This window comes from Canis aureus, chromosome 3, assembly GCF_053574225.1.
Source record: "Canis aureus isolate CA01 chromosome 3, VMU_Caureus_v.1.0, whole genome shotgun sequence".
NCBI lineage: Eukaryota > Metazoa > Chordata > Mammalia > Carnivora > Canidae > Canis > Canis aureus.
This window is the reverse complement of record NC_135613.1, coordinates 67,621,356-67,643,305: the sequence shown is the minus strand read 5'-3', so window position 1 is coordinate 67,643,305 and position 21,950 is coordinate 67,621,356. Positions and strand designations below refer to the sequence as shown.

At 37.7% G+C, this 21,950-nt stretch overlaps 1 protein-coding gene across 2 annotated transcripts in view; it reads left to right on the top strand.

Annotated features, from left to right (window-relative positions):
• The window catches only part of BTG4 (BTG anti-proliferation factor 4), a 33,801-nt gene that overhangs the window by 4,212 nt on the left and 7,639 nt on the right, over positions 1-21,950 (top strand). The window contains exons 2-5 of one of the 2 annotated variants that reach the window (XM_077893434.1): positions 10,188-10,379; positions 10,853-10,990; positions 11,744-11,942; positions 14,339-14,493. In XM_077893434.1, coding sequence (XP_077749560.1) covers positions 10,207-10,379; positions 10,853-10,990; positions 11,744-11,942; positions 14,339-14,493 — 665 coding nt within the window. In that variant the 5' untranslated portion in view covers positions 10,188-10,206. Of the gene's footprint in view, positions 1-10,187; positions 10,380-10,852; positions 10,991-11,743; positions 11,943-14,338; positions 14,845-21,950 lie in introns of those variants that run through there. The other variant, XM_077893433.1, reaches the window with a different exon arrangement.

Here is a 21,950-nt window from a genome sequence, read left to right as displayed (position 1 = left end):
CCAGTTCATGGAGACCGTAACATATGTGGTCAGTTGGGAGAGCAATGAGTGTGTCCCCACTTGGGGAAATAAGATTAGAGATGTGGGTAAGTTGGAGATAGATCATGGGGGACTATAGGTGTCAGGCTACCGGGAGTTTTAATCTCATTCTCCTGCCTGCAGGGGTCTATGACTTATACCACATGTTGTTCTGTGGTAATTAATAGAGTGGCATGGATTAGAGGAGGGGGAGACTGGGGAGACTCAGCATCCATTTAGGTAATTATTTTAATGACCTAGGTATGAAATGATATAGGAATCACTTGGTATGAATGGGAAAGATTCGGGGAAGGAAAGGGCATAAGACCTAGTGACTGGTTAAAGTGGAGGGAGAACAAGATGAACCTCCACGTTCTAGTTTCAAAGATGCTGGGAGGCAAATCTAGTAAGATGCTAATTATGATGCATTTATGCTCAGGCATGTTTAGTTTAGGTGATGAAAGGACTTTCATAGAGTTGGATATTTGGGGCTGCAACTCTTGAAAGGAGGGATTTAGATGTTTCCTAAAGGTGCAACAGTTGAAGTCCTAAGGATGAATGAGATCTCCAGGAGAGGTATGCTGTCTTATATTTTACTGACCCTCCAACATTTGCTCTGGTCCACCCAGGACAGAGCAAGGTGTTTTTCTTGAAGAGAAAACAGAGTGAGGTAAGCAGAAGGCTTGGGACTTAACTTTGAGAGTATCCGTGTCCTCTTGTAAGGGCTGGCAGTAAGAAGTAAATCTTGAGCCTACAAGGAGAAGCAGAAGAGAGGACTCCCACAAAAGCCAAGCTATTGTAAACAGGGTCATATACCTATATGAATTCAAGGGAATATATGAATTCAAGGGAAATAGTTGTCTGGGAACCATCAGGTCATAAGGCTTGGTCAGTGGGCAGTAGATGACTGTACTGGCTTTTCCAGACTGTTGTCTCAGGGCTTTATTTATTGAGTCAGTGAGGGGTCCATGGACTTCTCTAGACTATTAGGAAACATATTAACTTTTCTGGCTGCTTCCCCCATACTGGTTAGCCTCTGTCGCCTCCCCAAAAAGTCTCAGGTAGATATTTAAGGATTTTAGAAGTAATTTTAGAGTTTCAGTACAGACAACAGATGATCTGAATGCACAGTTGAAAGTCTATTCTTAAAAGCTCTAGAATGTGTTCTGTAACTTTATGAAGCCAAAAGCAGGAAATTGACTGATTATCTTGTTAATAAATTCGTCAGCATGAAAATACTTTATGCCATTCTTTTAAGCGCCACTGGAGGTCTACTTATTTTTGTTTTTATTTCTATTCTCCCATTTGGCCCTTAATCCTTTTTTCTAGGCGGGGTTTGTATTCCTCAGTTTAAAAAATTTTTATAACTCTGAAAAAAAGTCACATAATTCTGATTTATTATCTTTATTTCCTCTATCTCCATAGAATATATCTCAAGGATGTCATTAAGTTCAAACATTCAGTCAAGTGTATATGGTCTTTCCCCTTTTAGCTCATCTATAACTTGTTTAAATTGCAAGCTCCATTCCTACTTTCCGGGTAAAATCTTGGAGCCTGGGAGTAGTATCTTCCATTAGTAAGAAAATATTATTTTCCAGTACTCTATTGCATTTTTGAAATTAGCATTTCATAATAGCAGAGAGTGGTGCTGGTGTATATAACACACATTTACTATATTAGTACAGAGCACTATGTATACAGTTTCTTGCATCCTGAATGGTTTGCAGTGGAATATCTTGGTTTCCAACTTGATGCATTTCATATATATGTGACTTCACTGACATGTCAGTGAAGAGAAAACAGAGCGAGGTAAGCAAAAGGCTAGGGACTTAACTTTGAGAGTATCCATGTCCTCTGTAAGGGCTGGCAGGAAGAAGTAAATTTTGAGCCTACAAGGAGAAGCAGAAGAGAGGACTCTTCTGGTCCTCTGGGAGGGCCATATATATATATATATATATATATATATATATATATGGGCCTTCTAGCACAATACCACTTCCATTATGATTACTTATTAATGCACATAGAAAATACAAATAAAGTAGGAAAAAGGCTTGTTGTAAATACACTTGCATGGTAACTTTATGAAAAAGAAGCATCAGATAGTTTGATTCATTTAGTTTATCAGTAAATGTTTCACTTAATAGATTAGGTGGCTCTAAATTTAATATCTTTTGGGTTTAAATTAACATCACATAACTGTAGAGTTTAATCAGGTAACATTTTGCCATACAAATTTTGTTTCAACAATTAGTGTAACTTCCTTAATATGTGGTTTGAACATAATGGGATGGAAGAGTTCATGGCTTCGTAAGATGGTACTACTTATTTGAGGTTATAAAAAAAATACTCTTCTGTCAGAAGTGGGATTTTTTGCTCAACCATCTGTATTTTTTTCCTCATTAGCAATGATGGGCACTTGCAAATGGCTGGAATTCCCAACTTAAGGAAGGCACACTAGGGAAATCAAATAGGTCTGCTGTTAAGACTGGCTATCATGTAAAAAGTCCAGTGAACATAATGTTCAAAGTAGATGGTATTTTAAAATTATTTCACCTCTTTTTACATCATTAAATATTGAAGTTTAGTTAAGATCAAGAAGACAAATGTAGAAGCAAATTTTCGAGGTTTACTGTTAATTGATGAACCTCAGGGCTTGTAGATACCTTAGTGGTGGGTTGAAGTCTCTCATGCTGAAATGAGGAATGCAATTCAGGAAGGTCTTACCTTGTGCAAAGTCATTTTGATCATTTTCGAGTTTTCTACCATCCGATTCTGTTATAGGCTTAATAAGATGGTGAAATATGTCTCTGATGTGCTTCCCCTTCATTCTTCATCCTCATTCCGAATGGCCAGAAACCTCATTTCCCCCAGGCTTCCTTCCCTTTTCCAAACATCTCTGGACAGAACAGGATTCTTTTGTTCTACTAGGGATAACCCATTTGACATTTTCAGAGGGAAATCCTGAAAAGACATCTAATCAAGGAACTAAATGCCTGAATAATGGAAATTTTAGACATTATGTAGAAACCGTGGGAGAGGGGCATCTGGATGGCTCAGTGGTTGAGCATCCACCTTTGGCTCAGAGCATGATCCCAGGGTCCTGGGATCCAGCCTGCATCAAGCTCCCCACAGGAAGCCTGCTTCTCCCTCTGCCTATGTCTCTGCCTCTCTCTCTCTCTCTCTCTCTCTGTCTCATGAATAAATAAATAAAATCTTTAAAAAAAAGTGGAAGAGCTGTTTTTGGGGCGTTTGTTTTTTGTTTGTTTGTCTTTAAATTTTAGCATCTATTTTCTATTCTACTTAAATATGAGGTTGGTTTAGGCTGGCCCAGGCTAGATCTTCTGCTAAATTCTAATATCCTGTCAATGCTGATTACTACCTGGGTGTTTATTTCTTTTTCTTTTCTTTTCTTTTCTTTTCTTTTCTTTTCTTTTCTTTTCTTTTCTTTTCTTTTTCTTTTCTTTTCTCTTTTCTTTTTTTTTATTGGAGCTCAGTTTGCCAACATATAGCATAACATCCATGCTCATCCCACCAAGTGCCCCCCTCAGTGCCTATCACCCAGTCATCTCAACCACCCCCCCCAACCTCTCTTTCCACTACCCCTTGTTCGTTTCCCAGAGTTAGGTGTCTCTCATGTTCTGTCTCCCTCTCTGATATTTCCCATTTTCTCTCCTTTCCCTTTATTCCCTTTCACTAGTTTTTATATTCCCCAAATGAATGAGACCATATAATGTTCGTCACAACAAATACCCACCATTTGCTTCAATGTGGATGGAACTGGAGGGTATTATGCTGAGTGAAATAAGTCAATCGCAGAAGTACCTGGGTGTTTAATTGCCATAGAAAACTCTGTACGGGGCAGCCCCAGTCACTCAGGGGTTTAGCGCCACCTTCAGCCCGGGGTGTGATCCTGGGGATGCGGGATCGAGTCCCACGTCGGACTCCCAGCATGGAGCCTGCTTCTCCCTCTGCCTGTGTCTCTGCCTCTCTCTCTCTCTCTCTCTCTCTCTCTCTCTCTCTCTGTCTCTCATGGATAAATAAATAAAATCTTAAAAAAAGAAAACTCAGTACATCTCAATCTGAACTGGCCACTGTTCTTTTTCTACCAGCTCTTCTGTTGAACTCCGTTATTTCTTTCTTTCTTTTTTTTTTTTAACTCAGCTATTTCAATGATAACATTATTGTCTTGGCTATTCATGCTGGAAACTTGGAGGGATTTTTGAGTATCCCACTTCTCAAAACTCTGCATCCAAATAGTCCCTGTGTACATACCTGATTTCCTACTCTAGATTATAAACCTCTTGAAAGGACAGGTGAAACAAAATTTTTTTAACCCCGCGGCACTTAGCAGCATCTCACGTGCAGTAGATGGTCAGTAAATAGTCATGGCATGAATGTCAATTATAGTAGAAGTTCTAGTTCTCATTATGTCTAGGAGGTGATTTAAGTAAGGTGTTTAAAATCATCATAAACAAGTAACTGAAGGAAGTCTTGCATGATGTTTAGTTTCTATTTGTTCTTTCCTGAACTCTAAGTACATTGTTATTCTACTGTTCTATTCATAACATCCAGGCCTGCCTGGGCCTGTTGCAGAAAATATCACTAGGGAGGGTTCAAAGCCTCATCAGCTAATGGGTTGCACCAACTCAAAATGCACTGTAACAGTATGTCATCTGGGAAGGTGAACTAATGAAAGAATTATTAAACGCCTGGCACCCCTGCAGTATTATAAATGCAAACACTAACCATTTGAAAAGGAGAAATTTGAGGATATGCTAATGCATATGCTGCCTTAGTTCCAAAGCAAATTTTATATCAGCAATATATGAGTAGTTGTCCTGATTTCCAATTTTTTTTTTTTACTTCTAACATAAATTAAAAAAAAAAAAAACTTTGCAAAAGTTATCCCAGCAAAGGCTAGAAAAGATGAGGACAAATGATGCAAATTTGTGATAATAATCTTTGTTGAGCTCAAGGCATTACGAAGCAATCAAGAGTATAAAATAAATGTGAAATTCCCTTAATGGCTAGGGAGCTATCTCTCTTAATGCTCTTCTATCTTTGCTGCCCATTATAATCACTTGGGGAAGCTTTTAAAAGTCCTGATTCCCTGGTTGCACTCCATTCCCCTGAAATCAGAATGGCTGGGGGGTAGACTGATGGCAGGCATCAGTATTTTTAAAAGATATTCAGGTGATTCCAAAGTACAGTAGTTTGGAAACCCCTGTAACTGAGTAAGAGGAACAAGAAATATATAATGGAAAGCTGAAATCAGCAAGTTACTATAAAAATGGAAGGTCATTAAGGTCCTAGTCATAATTTTATTTTTATATGTTTTGGGTATATAGTACATACTTAAATACTTAATAAATTGAATTGAACCAACCTTGTTAAATCATATCATTACTAGATATCCAGGTGTTCAGCCACCATTTTCACAGTCTTTAGATGATCCTTTCTCATATCTCCTAAAGCATCAAAGATAGTGCAATCCTATCCGTATTTCCAGTAATAATATCTATAATTAATTTCAGTTCATCACTGGTGAAAGCTTTAAGTTATACTCTCCAGCATGTCAGGAGCCATCCATATCCATATTTTACTACTACTAGCAATGAAGTTTTTATTCCAGCCAGGAGGGAGTAATCCATTTCCAGAATTCCATTTTAGAGTCTGTTTTCTTAAAACATCCCTGGTACAAACTGTTGTAGATTGAGTTCCTTAGAAACAGCCTCTAAGATGGGAAACTGCATGCAAGTTTATTAGGGAGTCCTCTTGAAGGATACACATGAGAGGGTGACAAAGATAGGACTGGGTGGAGAGACAGGTAGACCAATGGTGCAGTTGCAATTGAGCACTCAGTCTATTTTATGGGGAGTTCTGGAGATGGGATAGCCCTTTAGAATAGCAAGGAAGCCAGGATTTTGTATCCCCACATTAGCCAGTCAGTGGCTGCACAGCAGGCCACGCCTTGCAGGGGATGGGAGGATATCTTTACTGTGAGGTAGTTTCCAAGAGTAAGTTCCAATGAGAGATGCAGCTATAAGCCATCAGCATCTGATAGTTCCAGCAGTTGGGGGATGATTGTGTTGACCCTGAAGAGGAGAACTGGTTGAAGAACCTCAGTATTTATTAGTGTTCAAAATGACCTATCTTTGGCCAATGGGAGCTCTTCATGTAGGTTTTTATGTCTTTTGACATGACCCACTGGTTTTGTATAGTTTTCTTGCTTTCTGATAAAATATATTTCAGGCTCATGTAATATATGACCTGAACCAGAACTGAAACCAGTCATTTCTCCAAGGACTTTTTTAAGTAAGAAATTGTATTTAGAGACCACAAAATGAGTATAAGGATTGCTCATTGATTCTAGGCCTTTCAGTGGACAGAACCAAAATACAAATTTTTTGGAAAAAAACCTCAGGTTCATATTAATACTACCATTTCAAATTTAACATGATATAATTTTTTACTTAATTTCCTTGATTTTTACACTTTTACCCTTTTCCTTACATTGAAAATCTTAGTTCATAGCAACACTAAAGTAAATATTTGTATTTCTCTATTCTAGTATATTCTCTCTCTCTCTCTCTATATATATATATATATAATTTCGAAAGAGTAATACTAATATTATGGTAAACAGGCTACAGAATGACATTTAAATCTTTCCACTTGGATTTTGTCAAAGTACTTTGTTTGATCTTTATTCTTTTTTTAAAAAGATTTTTGTTTATTTCAGAGAGAGAGAGAGAGAGCATGAGCAGGGAGAGGGGCAAAGGGAGAGAGAGAAGCAGACTCCTCACTGAGCAGGGAGCCAAACTTGATCCTGACCTGAGCCAAAGGCAAACACTTAATTGACTGAGCCACCCAGGGGCCCCTGCTTGATCTTTATTGTACTCATTTGTTTTCACTTGTAACAGGATACATTCTTGGCAAATTTACAGATAACAGGTAGACAAAACGATAAGAGAATTTATTGAATGACAAAATTGGGTCAGAATCCTGTTTCCTTATAGTGATGGTCTAAATTCAACACAATGAAATATGATAGGTATAACTGCAAAATGCAGTTGTTCTATACCCCCTTTAATTAATTAATTAATTTTAAAAGTTATTATTTAATTAATTTATTAAAAAAATTTTTATTGGAGTTCAGTTTGCCAACATATAGCATAACACCCAGTGCTCATCCCACCAAGTACCCCCCTCAGTGCCCATCACCCAGTCACCCCCACCCCCCGCCTACCTCCCCTTCCACTACCCCTTGTTCATTTCCCAGAGTTAGGTGTCTCTCATGTTTTGTCACCCTCACTGATATTTTCACTCATTTTCTCTCCTTTCCCTTTATTTCCTTTCACTAATTTTTATATTCCCCAAGTGAATGAGATCATATAATGTTTGTCCTTTTCCGATTGACTTATTTCACTCAGCATAAAACCCTCCAGGTCTATCCAGGTGGAAGCAAATGGTGGGTATTTGTCATTTCTAATGGCTGAGTAATATTCCATTGTTTATACCTCCTTTTAATCCATAAAGCATTAGTAAAGACTGACAATAAAATGATAAATTTACTATTTATCAATAAGAAAGGCTACCACTTTTTGAGCACTTATTATATGCTAGGCACTCTGCTAAATACTTCATATAATTTTATAATCTAATCTGGATAAGAGCCTTATGATAGTAGTAGTAATCTATCATCTACAGAGCATTTATTGAGTACTTGGTGCTCTAGGCATTTTATACTTAATTCTCATAACAACCCAGAAAGAGTTCCAGATCTAGAAGTCTGGTTCCAAGGATATAGGTACTATACTTCACCCCTTTTTTAAAGATGAGATTTTGAAGATGAGAGAGACTGAGAAACTTCTCTAAATTTCTGGCAAATGAAGGACTGGGATTCAATCCATGATGCTTTATTTCATAGCTGGTTTCTTTTTTTCTTTTTTAATGATTTCATTTATTTATTCATGAGAGCTGGTTTCCTAACCGCTCTGCAATACTGCCCTCCTGTTACAATTGCTAGGCAGGCTTTGGACTGGGTACGTTAATATGTCATTCATTGTAATCTTGTTAACAATCTGGGTGGGGGGCATCACTCTTGTCCCTCCCATTTTACAGATCAGAAACTGAAAGTTCAGGAGATAAGGAAGTTGCTCCAGATTACACGGTGAGATGTAAAGTTGCAACTCACATCCAAGTCTAACTCCAAAGCCCATATTCTTAAACATTATGCTGTACAGGAAGGGAAAGATGTAAAAAACCAATAGCATTAGTGAAAAAGACTACTTGCAAGTTCATTGTGAGGCAGTGGTGGGATGCTACTGCCAGCAAAACGAATGGCACCTGAGGCTACATTCTAGAAATACAGTATTTGCAGCAAAGGAGGAGACAGTCCCACTCTAATCTGTAATGGTAGAGCATACCTGGAGCATTTAGTATCTTTCTGGGCTCTGCAATTTAAACAAGCATGATCAACATAGCTGAAACTCCTCCACAGGAGAGCCCTGAGCCTGGTGAAGTGTCTGAGTAATGTGTCTATAGGAAGAACTGTTAAAAAGTTGAGGTTAGCCCTCTGAAAGAGAAGACCCAGGAGAGGCTGGTATTTGAAGTGTCTTCTTGTGGTGGAGTATTAGATACAGTCTATGGTTCCAGAGGGAAGAACCAAGGCTTCTGTTAGGAGGAAATAGTGCCTCCAAGGGAGGAAGCACTGCTTGGTATTTGGAGCTTTTTGAAATGAAATGGGCTTTCTTTAAAGGGAATGAATTCCTTTTCACTGATGAAGAACCTGAATGACCACTTACTGTGGGATTAAAGATTATATGTCAGGTGTGGTGGTTCTTACATTTGAGTGAAAGAATCATCTGGAAGAACTTGTGAACTACTGGTTCTCAAGCTTCACCTTTTGAAGTATTGATTCAACAGATCTGGGATAAGGTCCACGAATCCACATTTTTAACAAGAGGCTGGGTGGGTCCAAACGGGGTGGTCAGTGACCCACACTTTGAGAATCAGTGAGACTAGATAAACTCCAAGATCTCTTCTACTTGTTTTACAAATAAACATCTTAGCAAAAGACGTGTGTAGTCAACATAACGATTGTTCAAAGAAAGTTGTCTTAAATTTTATATGAGATCTAAGACAAAATATTTTAATATGTTGACATTACAATTAGAGACAAAATGACTGGAATGTAGGATGTTAGATATGGAAGGTGAAGGCTTGATTCTCAATCTATGTCATAAGAGATAAGACTTTAATGTTATAATCAGCAAAATAGAAGAGACAAATCCAAATGGAAGATCTTTGACCATTTTAAAGAACTTACTCTACCTATAGCAATCTGATGGGGACCTGGAAGGAGCTATCTAATTACCCTAATGGACAGCACCTGTGTAAGGTTAAACACACCTGTCCTGCCCTGGGACCCGGGATTATATAAACTTCAGCCTAAAACCAACAGAACAGGTGTGGGGGAGGGTATCTTCTAACTCTGGCCCACTCTCTGTTGGGGCCAAAGCACTTTTTCTGGCAAGTATCATGTATGTTTGATTAACCTTAACTTTCACTTGATGCATGCAACCTGAGAGCCACGTTTTAGAACTACTATATCCTGAAATGTTTTGCTCTCTGTAAATGTTTTTTAAAAGCAGTGCTTGGGTATAATTTATTGTCCCATATCAGGGTTTTATTTATTTATTTATTTATTTATTTATATTCATGAGAGGCACAGAGAGAGAGAGAGAGAGAGGCAGAGAGAGAAGCAGGCTCCAAGCAGGAAGCCTGATGCAGGACTCGATCCCAGGACTCCAGGGCCATGCTCTGGGTGGAAGGCAGACACTAAACTGGTGAGCCATCCAGGGATCCTGACTTTTTTTAAAAATTTAAGTTGCATAATCGTGTTTCATTTGTTTCTTAAGTGTATTAAAGTTTTAAAAAGAGAGTCTTTTTTCTTTGAAAATACTGAAAACTGGTTGAGGAATTGGTATTCGTTGGTGTTTTGTTAATTGATAGTTATCGATGTGCTTCTTTAGTTCATAAAGGATAAACAAGTGATTTCTGTTTTAAATTTAAGGTCCCTAAAACTTCCTAATGGCAAATACACGTTGATAATCAGTGTGACCTGTTTCTATTTTATTCTCACTTCCTTTTAATGATTACAGACCTCCTTTCCCTTGAATCATGAGGGATGAAATTGCAACTGCAGTTTTCTTTGTCACAAGATTGGTAAAAAAACATGATAAATTGAGTAAACAGCAAATAGAAGACTTTGCAGAAAAGCTGATGACGATCTTGTTTGAAACCTACAGAAGTCACTGGCACTCTGACTGCCCTTCCAAAGGGCAAGCCTTCAGGTGAGAGCTGGTGTATATGATGGCAAAGGGAAGGAAGTAGCAAGTGATAACCATTGGCAATGATTCTTTTGCCAGTGTCTGAGGAACAAAAGTTTTATGGTCTTAAATTGATTGAAATGTGGGCTTGAGAGAAAGACACGGAGCAGGTGGCAGTGCATAGTTGAAAACTATATAGTTTAAATATAGTTGAAGACTATAGGGCAAACCCCTTATGTAAGGTGGGTTAAGCTGTCTCTATCTTGTGCTTACCACAAAAGATATGCAGAGAACATTTGTCACACTAATTGTGTGACTTAGTGATGCAACTCACATTATGAGTAGCTGTTACAAGTTGATGGTTCTATCCCTAAAACTGTGGAGGGTGGGGACTGGGTAGGGTTGCGGGTGAGGGTGGAGCTGTTTGTTCATCACATGATTGTTCTACGAAGGCTCCTGTCCCCACGTCTTTGTTTCCCTTTCCTTGCTTTTGAAAGGTGTATCAGGATAAATAATAATCAGAATAAAGATCCCATTCTAGAAAGGGCTTGTGCTGAAAGTAACGTGGATTTTTCTCACCTGGGACTTCCAAAGGAGATGACCCTGTGGGTAGATCCCTTTGAAGTGTGCTGTAGGTGAGTAATCTCATGGGAGGTGGTGTGACCCTCCCTGAAACTGTGGGTTGCATAGTTCTGTACACCTATGTTAGTGGCAAGGAGGGCACTGGCTGGTTAAGGTTTCAGATGCAAACTTTATTTGCACAAACTTCCGGTAGGAGTGGATGGCCTAGAAGCACAAAGACTTCACGTAGTATTTCAAATTTGCCTTTGATCACTACACGTTATTGCCCACTGTAGATTATAATGCCTAAGTATTATAAGCAGTATCTAGGCGGCAGAGAAGTTGCAATGCGATCCATTAGCTGAATTGAAAGAAACTAGTTTTTGTCTTTTTCTGAAAAATTCACTGAGAGCCCTTACAAAGACCGCCGTTAATTACAACCCTGTGCTAGCTGAAGGTCACAATGTCTCTTAATTTGCTTAACTGTCAAACCATTTCAATATGTTTTTAAAAATGTGAGTAAAGGGCAGCCCTGGTGGCTCAGCGGTTTAGCGCTGCCTGCAGTCCAGGGTGTGATCCTGGAGACCCGGGATCGAGTCCCATGTCAGGCTCCCTGCATGGAGCCTGCTTCTCCCTCTGCCTGTGTCTCTGCCTCTCTCTCCTCTCTGTGTATTCTTATGAATAACTAAATAAAATCTTTAAAAAAAATGAGTAAAATAACTTTTTGCAAATGAGTAAAGTGGTCTGTAGAAAAAAAATTAGAGATAAAAAAAATCTTGTGAAATTTTGGATCCCTGATGAATACTTTATTTTCTTCTCCTACTTAGGTATGGTGAGAAAAATCATCCATTTACAATTGCTTCTTTTAAAGGCAGGTGGGAGGAATGGGAGCTTACCCAGCAGATCAGCTTTGCTGTTAATAGAGCCACTTTAGACTCCACCTCAGGCATTTCCTCGGATGAAGAAAGTTCTAACAAAGAACCTCAGATCATTCCTAAAGTCAGTAATCCTAAGAGTATATATCAGGTAATGTGTGTTCCAGTTCTTCTATATGCTTTTTTTTTTTTCCTATTCTAATTCTAAAAAAAAAAAAATTGTTCACTGTCAAAGTGGAAAATGGAAAAACTATAAACATTTAAATCACAATATTAATATTATGGAAACATTTTTTCTTCTATATGCAGTTTCTCTACTTGGCTGAGTGCTCAGGAGCTGCATAGTCTTCTTATAGTCCTGTTTCTCCATGTAGCATTTTTTTTTTTAAGAGTTTATTTATTCATGAGAGAGGCAGAAACATAGAGGGAGAAGCAGACTCCCTGTGGGAAGCCTGATGCAGGATTCAATCCCACGACCCCAGGATCATGACCTGAGCCAAAGGCAGATGCTCAACCACTGAGCTCCCCTCTCTCTGTAGTATTTGAACACAAGTCTCCTTTAATCCAAATTCCTTCATGATTAAACATTAAAATTAGTGGGCTTTTTGCCAGTAGAAAATAATATACCATTTATAGAAAATTTGGAATATTAAGAAATGGTTAAAGGTCTATAATCCCACCACAAGAAAAGTTTTCTAAAAAAAATAAATGATAAAGCAAAATATATTTTAACCACAATTCTTAGAAAGACAGGTATATTTGTATGTTGGAAGTAGGTTTCATTAAACAATATTCATCCTTATTTTACATAGTGCTCCCCATATTTTCTATTAAAGTGATTTCAGTCACCTAAATTGATTTCATGACTCAGAAATAGTGGCAACCCTCAATTTGAAAAACATGGATCTAGACAGACTGTCTGTTGACATTGTATGTATATACTGGTTTGTATGTTTTCTGAAATTTATCCCTTATGTTAAAATAATTTAAATACTTAACATTTTAATATTTTTTCCCTTGTAATTTACTTAACTAATCTATTACTGGCAGTCATCTAGATTATTTCCACATTGTTGTGATATAAAAGCTGATAATTTGTAAAGATGACTGAATTTTAAGTTATTTCTGGATATTTGATTCCATGTCTATGGAATTACTGGCTGATAGGATAGGGACATTTTACTGTTCTGAATGTATGGCCAAAGTACCATGTAGGAAGTTTTGTTTATTTGTAGTCTAACCAGATCTAGGTGAAAGTTTGTATTTTATCATTTTTCCTAAAATTGGTTATTCTCATTTAAAAATACATTGCTGAAGATGCTGTTATAGACTACTTAATTTAAGTAAACATTAAAAACAAATCTCTAGGTGCCCAAGTGTTTTGGGTACTTGTTTTATGAATTTTTTCTTCACCAATTTACCACTTGAGGTCTTAATATATTATTATTACATTCTCTTCAAAGGTTAGAAATATTTTAATCCCTTTTCATATTACTGGCAAATATTTTTTCTGTAGTTTGTTTCTAAACTCTACAGTTTATTATATAATTCTGCATGTATAAATGTTTAAAATCATGTAATGACATATATGCCCTTAATTCTTCTATTATTTTTTTAATTTACATATATATATATTTTTTAATTGGAGTTCAATTTGCCAACATATAGCATAACACCCAGTGCTCATCCCATCAAGTGCCGCCCTCAGTGCCTGTCACCCAGTCACACCCACCCCCCGCCCACCTCCCTTTCCGCCACCCCTTGTTCGTTTCCCAGAGTTAGGAGTCTCTCATGTCGTCTCCCTCTCTGAGATTTCCCACTCATTTTTTTCTCCTTTCCCCTTTATTCCCTTTCACTATTTTTTATATTCCCCAAATGAATTAGACCATATAATGTTTGTCCTTCTCCGATTGACTTATTTCACTCAGTATAATACCCTCCAGTTCCATCCACGTGGAAGCAAATGGTGGGTATTTGTCGTTTCTAATGGCTGAGGAATATTCCATTGTATACATAGACCACGTCTTCTTTATCCATTCATCTTTTGATGGATAACTCTATTCTTAGAAAGGTTTCCTTCCATCTGGGGATCAGATCTATAGTCAGCTATATCCTCATGGAACAATTTTTTTTCAGTGTGCTCTGCAAAACATCTGTATTGGTCATTTGGGATGTTGAAAATGGATATTTCGAGACCTCAGCCCTAGAGGTCATGATTAGACAGCTTTGGGTTAAGCCAATGAGGGGAATGGTGGGGTAGAAGAGAACCCAAGAATATACATAAATTTGAAGATGTGTTTTCAAGTATTTTAGTTGGACTAAAGATTTAATTTTGTTAAAAGGTATGACATGACTTTATTACCTTCCTGCCCCCTATGCAAGCCAATTTTCCAAGGAGCATTATCTGCTTTGATTTTTATTCATTTGTACTCTCTATGCTTTCTGAAGGCTTAGCTTCTGAGTTATGGGTTTATGTTTAGTACTTAGGTCTAGCTTATTACTTTACAGATGACCTTCATATTTTCTTTTTCACTTTTTTCCCCCCAGGTTGAAAACTTAAAACCGCCCTTTCAATCTTGGTTCCATGTCTCCCGCAAAAAGAATATGGCAGATGGCCGTATGGGCCTCCTAGGGAACACTTCTCATGCATCGCATAAACATCCTAAAGGTCAGAGGTCTGGTGCTAACCACCGGGTGGACAGGTACCACTGGGTGAACACAAACCGATAATGCAGTGGCTGGGCACCTCGTGGCATAGAGCTCAGAGGAGCTGCTTTATGTTCTCTAAAACAGAAGAGAGTCTAAGGTTGTGAAGCCCACAAAACAGAAAAAGTACTCCCATCAGGGACTAGGGTGCCATAACAGTGAATCCTTTCACACAGATCATGACTATGTTCTTAACTGTACTTTTAATTTGTATGTAATTTTATGTGAAGTTTTATGTAACACTAACGAATGTATTCAGTAAGGTAATAGAATGAAGATATTGACCTGGGATAAGATTCAATGAATTATGAAAAGCAACAGTTTAAATAAACGCACTATGTTTTTAATACTTTTCTAGTTCAGTTTTTTGCAAGAAAAAAGTTTGTGTTTCTTCATTAGCCCCATTTAAAACAGGTATCCTGTTATCTCCTTTGTTACCCATCATCACTACTTAATTTCGCAAGACCACTGGGAGCTTGTTTTAAAATTACTCTTTAAGATACAAAATTCCCTTGTTTGTGTCTTCTAAATATTTTGATCTATTTCTATTTGTAAACCTCTTATGACTTATAACAGTGACAACTGCTCATTATAAGATTGAAGCTAATGGAATTAAAATTAAAAATTTGATTAAAAATTCCAGCTAAGCAGAAAAAAAAAGCACCAAGAAAAAAAAAATCCCTCCTGCCATCCAGCCAGAAACCACCATTATTAACATTAAATAGTGATCGTCTTTCCAGTCATCCTATACATGTATATAGATGTAAGAAGTGATATACAACTCAATAAGAAAAACCATACTATAGGAGCTACTTAACAAGTAACTAAAATTAAAAATTGAATTCAAGTATCTTAGCGAAACAAAGATACCTAAAGTGAAATATTCGTCAACTTTCTGCCACAGAATATTTTATTCGCTGAAAGATTTCTCTGGAGTTCAACACCAGGAAGCTAAAAACTTTTTATCTTTAAAACTTTGTGTGTTTTTTTTTTTTTTTGTTTTTTGTTTTTTGTTTTTTTTTTCAACTTTATACAGTAGTATTTGTTGCTATGCAGGCTGTAGAAATAAGCACTCTTAATTTTTTTTTTTTTTTTCCCCCTGAGGACAAGTTGAATGAGTCTTAAAGTCTTAGGTCACGCTTTCTTTCTCTTTCAATTTCACAGACCTCACACGAAATCGATGTTTTTGGCATGATACTGTGGAGATAATCGGAAACTAGTTTGATTCCCCGCCCCGCAAAACCCCTTCATTCACACAAACACACACTTTTACTTTCTTGGGTGACTTCCTTTGCCCGCCAGACTGAAAACCTTTCCCTCTGTCCTGGAAGTCTATAGCCGTGTGTTGGTCATTCCACATCAGTTTTCCCCAAAATACTGTGTTCCTTTCTGATCTGCAGATTTAATTTTTCTAGAGCAATCGTTGACAATATTCTAATACTTCCACCCACCCATTTTTAGGGATACCGGCTCTCTCGATGTGGGATCATTTCTTTTTTCTGTCATAATGATTTATCTGATTGCTTTATCTTTATTTCATTTTTTTAAAACCACGATGATCTTAAGTCTTCCCTCTGCCAGTTTGATTCTTAGTCCTGTCTAGTTTTTGTTTCTTACCCATTTCTTAGTTCCATAATGATATTTGGATTTCAATTAGCTATTTTCTGTAGGAATTATTCCCATATGCAGTTTGACTAAAAAATGAAAGGACTGTATAAAATAGTTACTATATGTACTACATCATAATACTTGTGACAGAAGAATGGGTTTCTAAGAACTTTTGCCCAGAGGATTTTCTTAATTGTCTCTTGAAGTATGTGAGGCTATTTTGTTCTTGTTTTTGTTTTTTGTTTTTAAACTTCTTCCAGCCAATGGAGATGATAAATCTGTGGCATGTATATTACCACTCCTGCAACCCATGCCATGATGGACATCGCTAATGAATCACAATATTCTTATTTGGATTTGCAGATGACCTCAAAGTTCTGTGCACACAGTACCAGAGATAGCCATTAGAATAGTTCCAAGTTGGTACTCAAAAATAAATCAATTCCACCACAATTGAGGATTGGCCCAAAGGGAGCCATCCATGAGCTTTAGAGCCCTTGTAATTCTTTAAAGCTTCCCATGTGGCCTTGAAAAGGAGGAGGGGGGTTTAATGAGCTATATATTTTTTTGCTGTGATTAAAAGTGATCAATACAATTAAAAAGCCTCCAAATAGGGATCCCTGGGTGGCGCAGCGGTTTGGCGCCTGCCTTTGGCCCAGGGCGCGATCCTGGAGACCCGGGATCGAATCCCACGTCGGGCTCCCGGTGCATGGAGCCTGCTTCTCCCTCTGCCTGTGTCTCTGCCTCTCTCTCTCACTGTGTGCCTATCATGAATAAATACAAATTAAAAAAAAAAAGCCTCCAAATATATTAGTACTGTATCTATTAGTGTATAATAACCAAATTAGATCTTCCTAATCTGCATTTTGAAATTTTCTAGGAGTATGTACTATTTTTGTTTAAAATTAACCTTCTTGAGAGAGCTATAGATTCACATGCTATTAAGTGGAGAGACTCTGTGTACCTTTACCTAGTTTTCACCAATGGTAACCGTTTGCAAGACGATACTATAATATACAATATAATATTACAAACGGATATTGACATGATGCAGTTGGGATACAGAACATTTCCATGTTCCTCTCTATGGCCATACCCTTCCCCCAAACCCTTCCTCAACCCCCTGGCAACCACTAAACTGTTGTTCCCCACTTCTGTAATTTTGCCATCTCAAGAATGTTGTAAATGGAATCCTATTGTAGGCCACCTTTTGGGATTGGCTTTTTTTTCACTGAGCGTAGTTCTCTGGAGATTCATCTAGATTTTTACATGAAGCAGTACTTTGTTCCTTATTACCATTAAGTAGTATTCCATGGTATGGATATGTCACAATTCATTTAACCATTTACGTATTGAAGAAAGACAACTGGGTTGTTTCTAGTTTTAAGGATTATAAATAAAACTGCTATAAACATGCATATACATAATGTGTGAGTATAAAGTTTTATTTCTCTGGGATAAATGCCTAAAAGAGTAATTGCTAGGTTGTATGGTAGATTCATGTTTAGGTTTTTATGAAACTGCCAAACGGTTTTATGGAGTGGCTGTACCATTTTATATTGCCACAAGCAATGCATGAATGATCTCCTTTCTCCATGTGTGTGCCAGACTTTCAGGTTCTTGAGTCCTAGTTTTTTGTTTGTTTGTTTGTTTTGTTTTTCTTTCAGCACTGGAAAAATGTTGTGCTTCTTCTTCCTGGTTTTGTGGCTTCTAATGAGAAATCTGCTGTGATTCACATTTTTAACTCTATATCTAAGTTATCATTTTTTTTTTTTCTGGCTGCTTTCAAGACCTTTTTCTTGGCTTTTAGTTCTTGGAAGTTTAATTATATGTTTTGGTGTGGATTTTTAAAAAATTTATTTATCCTGTTTGGGACTCATTTAGTTCCTTGAATCTGTAGGTTTACTTCTTTCCAAACGTGGGGAGTTTTCAGCCATTATTTCTTTGACTACTTTTACAGCATGCCCCTTTTTGTCTTCTCCTTCTGAGAGTGAAGACTTAAATGCTAGATCATTTGCTATAGTATCATAGGTGCCTATGGCTCTATACATCCATTTGTCCTTTTTATACTCTGCTATTCAGATGTGGTAATTTCTATCATTCTATCTACAAATCCAGTGACTTTCCCCATCTCTGTCCCTTCCATTTTTCTATTGAGCTTATCTAGTGAGCTTTTTATTTTACTTTTGTATTTTTTCAGTTCTAAAATCTTTATTTGATCCTTTGTCTTCTTTCTTCTGTGACTTTATAGTTGTTGTTTTTTTTTTTTTGCTGAGATTTTCCATTTTCAAAATTTGTTTCAAACATGTTCATAATTGTTTGTTAAAGCATTTTTGTGATGGCTTCTTTAAATTTTTTTCCCTGTAATTCTAACATCTTTGTCATATTGGTGTGTTGGGATCTGTTTATTGTCTTTTTTCACTGTTTTTAAAAAATCTTTCTGGTTCTTATTATGATAAATGGTTTTTTTGCCTGAAACTTGTACATTTTGTGACATTAGAAGACTTGGGATCTTATTTAAACTTTGTTCTAGCTGATTTCCTTTGAACCACCATTACAGTGGTGAGGGTGGTGGGGAGTACAGGTGCTGCTTTGTTTCTGCCAGGCTCCCTGCTACCTAAAGAAGGGGTTCCTCACACCTGCTGGGCAGGTAGGGGAGTTCAAGCTCCTCATGTGGCTTACAGGAACACTTTACTTAGGGTGGCCTTATTACTGAAAGGCTGTAGTAAAAGTCCTGACTCTGCCCTGGGTCTTTGCTGATACCACTGGAGCGGGGAGGTGGTGGTGAGGGAACTCAGTACTATGCTATGTTGATAATGTCCAGATTCCCCATGGGGTTTTCCCTGACACTGCAGAGAGGAGTGGGGTTTGTTACTGCCCTGTGGGGATGAAAAGATGAAGATTCCCAGCTCTGTGCATGGTCTTCTCTCATAACATCCCAGGAGGAGGTTGGGGTGCCTGGCAAGGTGGAAGTTTAGACTTCTCACTCAACTTTTGCTGATGTGGGTAGGGCCATTTTGTTGTTGTTGTTGTTGTTGTTTTTCCTGTGATGTTTGGCTATAGTAAAGCAGTTGATGTCTAAATGTGTTTTGTCTTGCTGGGCTGCCTTTTTTTTTTTTTTTTTTAAGACTTATTGATTTGAGAGATGGAAAGGGGAAGGGCAGAGGGAAAGAATCTGAAGCAGATTTCCTGCTGGGCATGGAGCCCTATGCGGCGCTCAATCTCACAACCCTGAGATCATGATCTGAGTCAAAATCAAAAGTTGGTTGCTTAACTGACGGAACCACCCAGCTCCCCCTATGCTGTTCCTTTTTCTTAGTCCTTTGGCTAGAGAGATCATGCTTTGGGGGAGCTTTTTGGTTCTGTGCCCATCGGTGTTTATGGATTGCTGTTTTTTTCGTTTCCACGTCAGGAATACGTGAGGGAATAAGAGAATCTGTGGAGTTTATCATCACTTCCTGCCTCAGGTTTTGAGGTTCTTGGCTGGTCTATTTTCTTAGTTATGCCTTTCAGAGTCTTCTTATTTTTACACATAATGTCCAAGAATTTTATTTCTACTTGGTGGAAGGAGTAGGGAAAGGTATGTCTACTCCATTTGCCTGGAAGAAAAAACTGTGTAGCACTTTTGAAATTAAAAAAAAATAATTCTTAAAACACTTAAGTATTATGTTTTTTTGGAAAGGGCTCTTTTTGTGAATAGTTGGTAAAATATGGCTTTTATATCTACTGAAGTTTCCTTATCCTTTTTCTGACAAGTGGGCTGTGTATGTGTGTGTGTGTATACATAAGTTAATTCCTTGAAGATAACTAGAAGCTGAACACTTCTAAACAGAAACAGCAATAATTGCACAAAATACAGCCTGAAAGAGATCATGATCCCTGCCTTGTAATCTGTGGCATTTCCATTAAAAAGCATGTGCTTACCCAAAGCCTGCACTGTTGGTATATTAATAATGGAATCAGAAGGAAGGCTCAAGAAGTCAGCCAAGGAGCTAATAGGATCATGTTTTGGCAGGTGCCTCCCTCAGCCAAGAATGAGGAATACAGAAGAAAGATCTTTAAGTTCTGCATGATTTTTTCTTTGCCACTCTCTGAGGCCCTGGACTCTTGGCCTAATGACTCTAAACAGTCTTGTGTATATGGCTTAGTTAATCTTCCCTCTGCTTTTTTGGGAAATGCATCTCATAATTTATGTGGATAGCTAAAGTTCTCGAGGAGACATATTCAGTTTTTATCATAGCTAAGTATTACTTTCTTCTCAAAGTACTGGTGAAGTCTTTAATCTTATGAAGTTACTCTGATTTGGGGGATGTGTTTTGTTTATGAAGAGACCGGAGAACAGGTGTATCACAGTCCATCCTTAGGGGGACTGCATTTTATTAGCATCTGTGCTAGGAAGGCAGCAGAGAATTTTAATCGAGCTAGTAACTAGTGAAACAGTTTTAAGGTTGACAAATTTGGTACTTACTTTGTCTGATGGCTGGTGTTTTAAACTGAGTCTTTTTGTTAGTTTGTTTGTAAAACTGAGCCATTATTTAAGATGACTGAGTGACCAACCTTTAGCAGCAAAGAAATGAGGATGCAGTGTTTGTGTAAGATGGTGGTGTAGTGAATTATAACTGAGATCTCCTCATGGCTGGATTTAAAACTCTTTGTTAAGCCTGAATCATCAATCTTTTTGTCTCACAGTTGTCTAATGTTTTTAGTTGTAATTTATTTTCCCTAAAGTAATTGAAAATTAGTATTTTGGATGGATTTAGAGTGAAATCCTCAGGCATGTATGGACATTTCATCATTACAACAAAAGATGTATAGTGCCAAAACTTTTGAATATGAGGTGGATGCTGAATTTGCTAATTAGTTATCATTCATCATCCACACACATAATGTTTGTCAAGTTCTCTTGACTAGCCTGTCTTTGTTGCTTTGCTTGAAAGACTCAAAAACAATTGTTATGTAAAAAGAATCCCTTCTGCTACTCATCTTGGAGTATAATGAAGAGAATTATCCATGTGAGAAGTAGCTTGAATTGCTGGCATTGGATTTGTCTTTTGAGTTGGCTTTTGATTTGAAGTTTGTATTTGAAAATAATATTTTGGGGATCCCTGGGTGGCGCAGCGGTTTGGCGCCTGCCTTTGGCCCAGGGCGCGGTCCTGGATATCCGGGATCGAGTCCCATGTCGGGCTCCCGGTGCATGGAGCCTGCTTCTCCCTCTGCCTGTGTCTCTGCCTCTCTCTTTCTCTCTCACTGTGTGCCTATCATAAAAAAAAAAAAAAATAATAATAATAATAATATTTTGGCTTCCACTGAATTCATAGGATAGGTGTCTCTCTCCTGATCAAACACTCAAACTTGTTTCAGATGACTGAAAGTCACCTCATCTCTCTGAGGTGTTCCAACCAGAACTTCTGCAGTGAATTCTGTGTAGGCCACATGGCTTGTATCTTGTTGCCAGATCTCTAAATTCTCATTCTAGATCACCAAATATTGTGCAAATATATCTACTTTGTGTAACTCAGTAACAGACAATTTCAGATAAGTTAATCAGCCTGAGGGATCCCGGTGGCGCAGTGGTTTGGTGCCTGCCTTTGGCCCGGGGCGTGATCCTGGAGACCCTGGATCGAGTCCCATGTCTGGCTCCCTGCATGGAGCCTGCTTCTCCCTCTGCCTGTGTCTCTGCCTCTCTCTCTCTCTGTGTGACTATCATGCATAAATAAATAAAATCTTAAAAAAAAAAAAAAAGTTAATCAGCCTGATAAATGACAATATATACAAATTTACATTTCTAGAAAGAGGTTGTCAGTATCTCTAAATAATGAATATTTTAATAAAATATGTGGTCTAA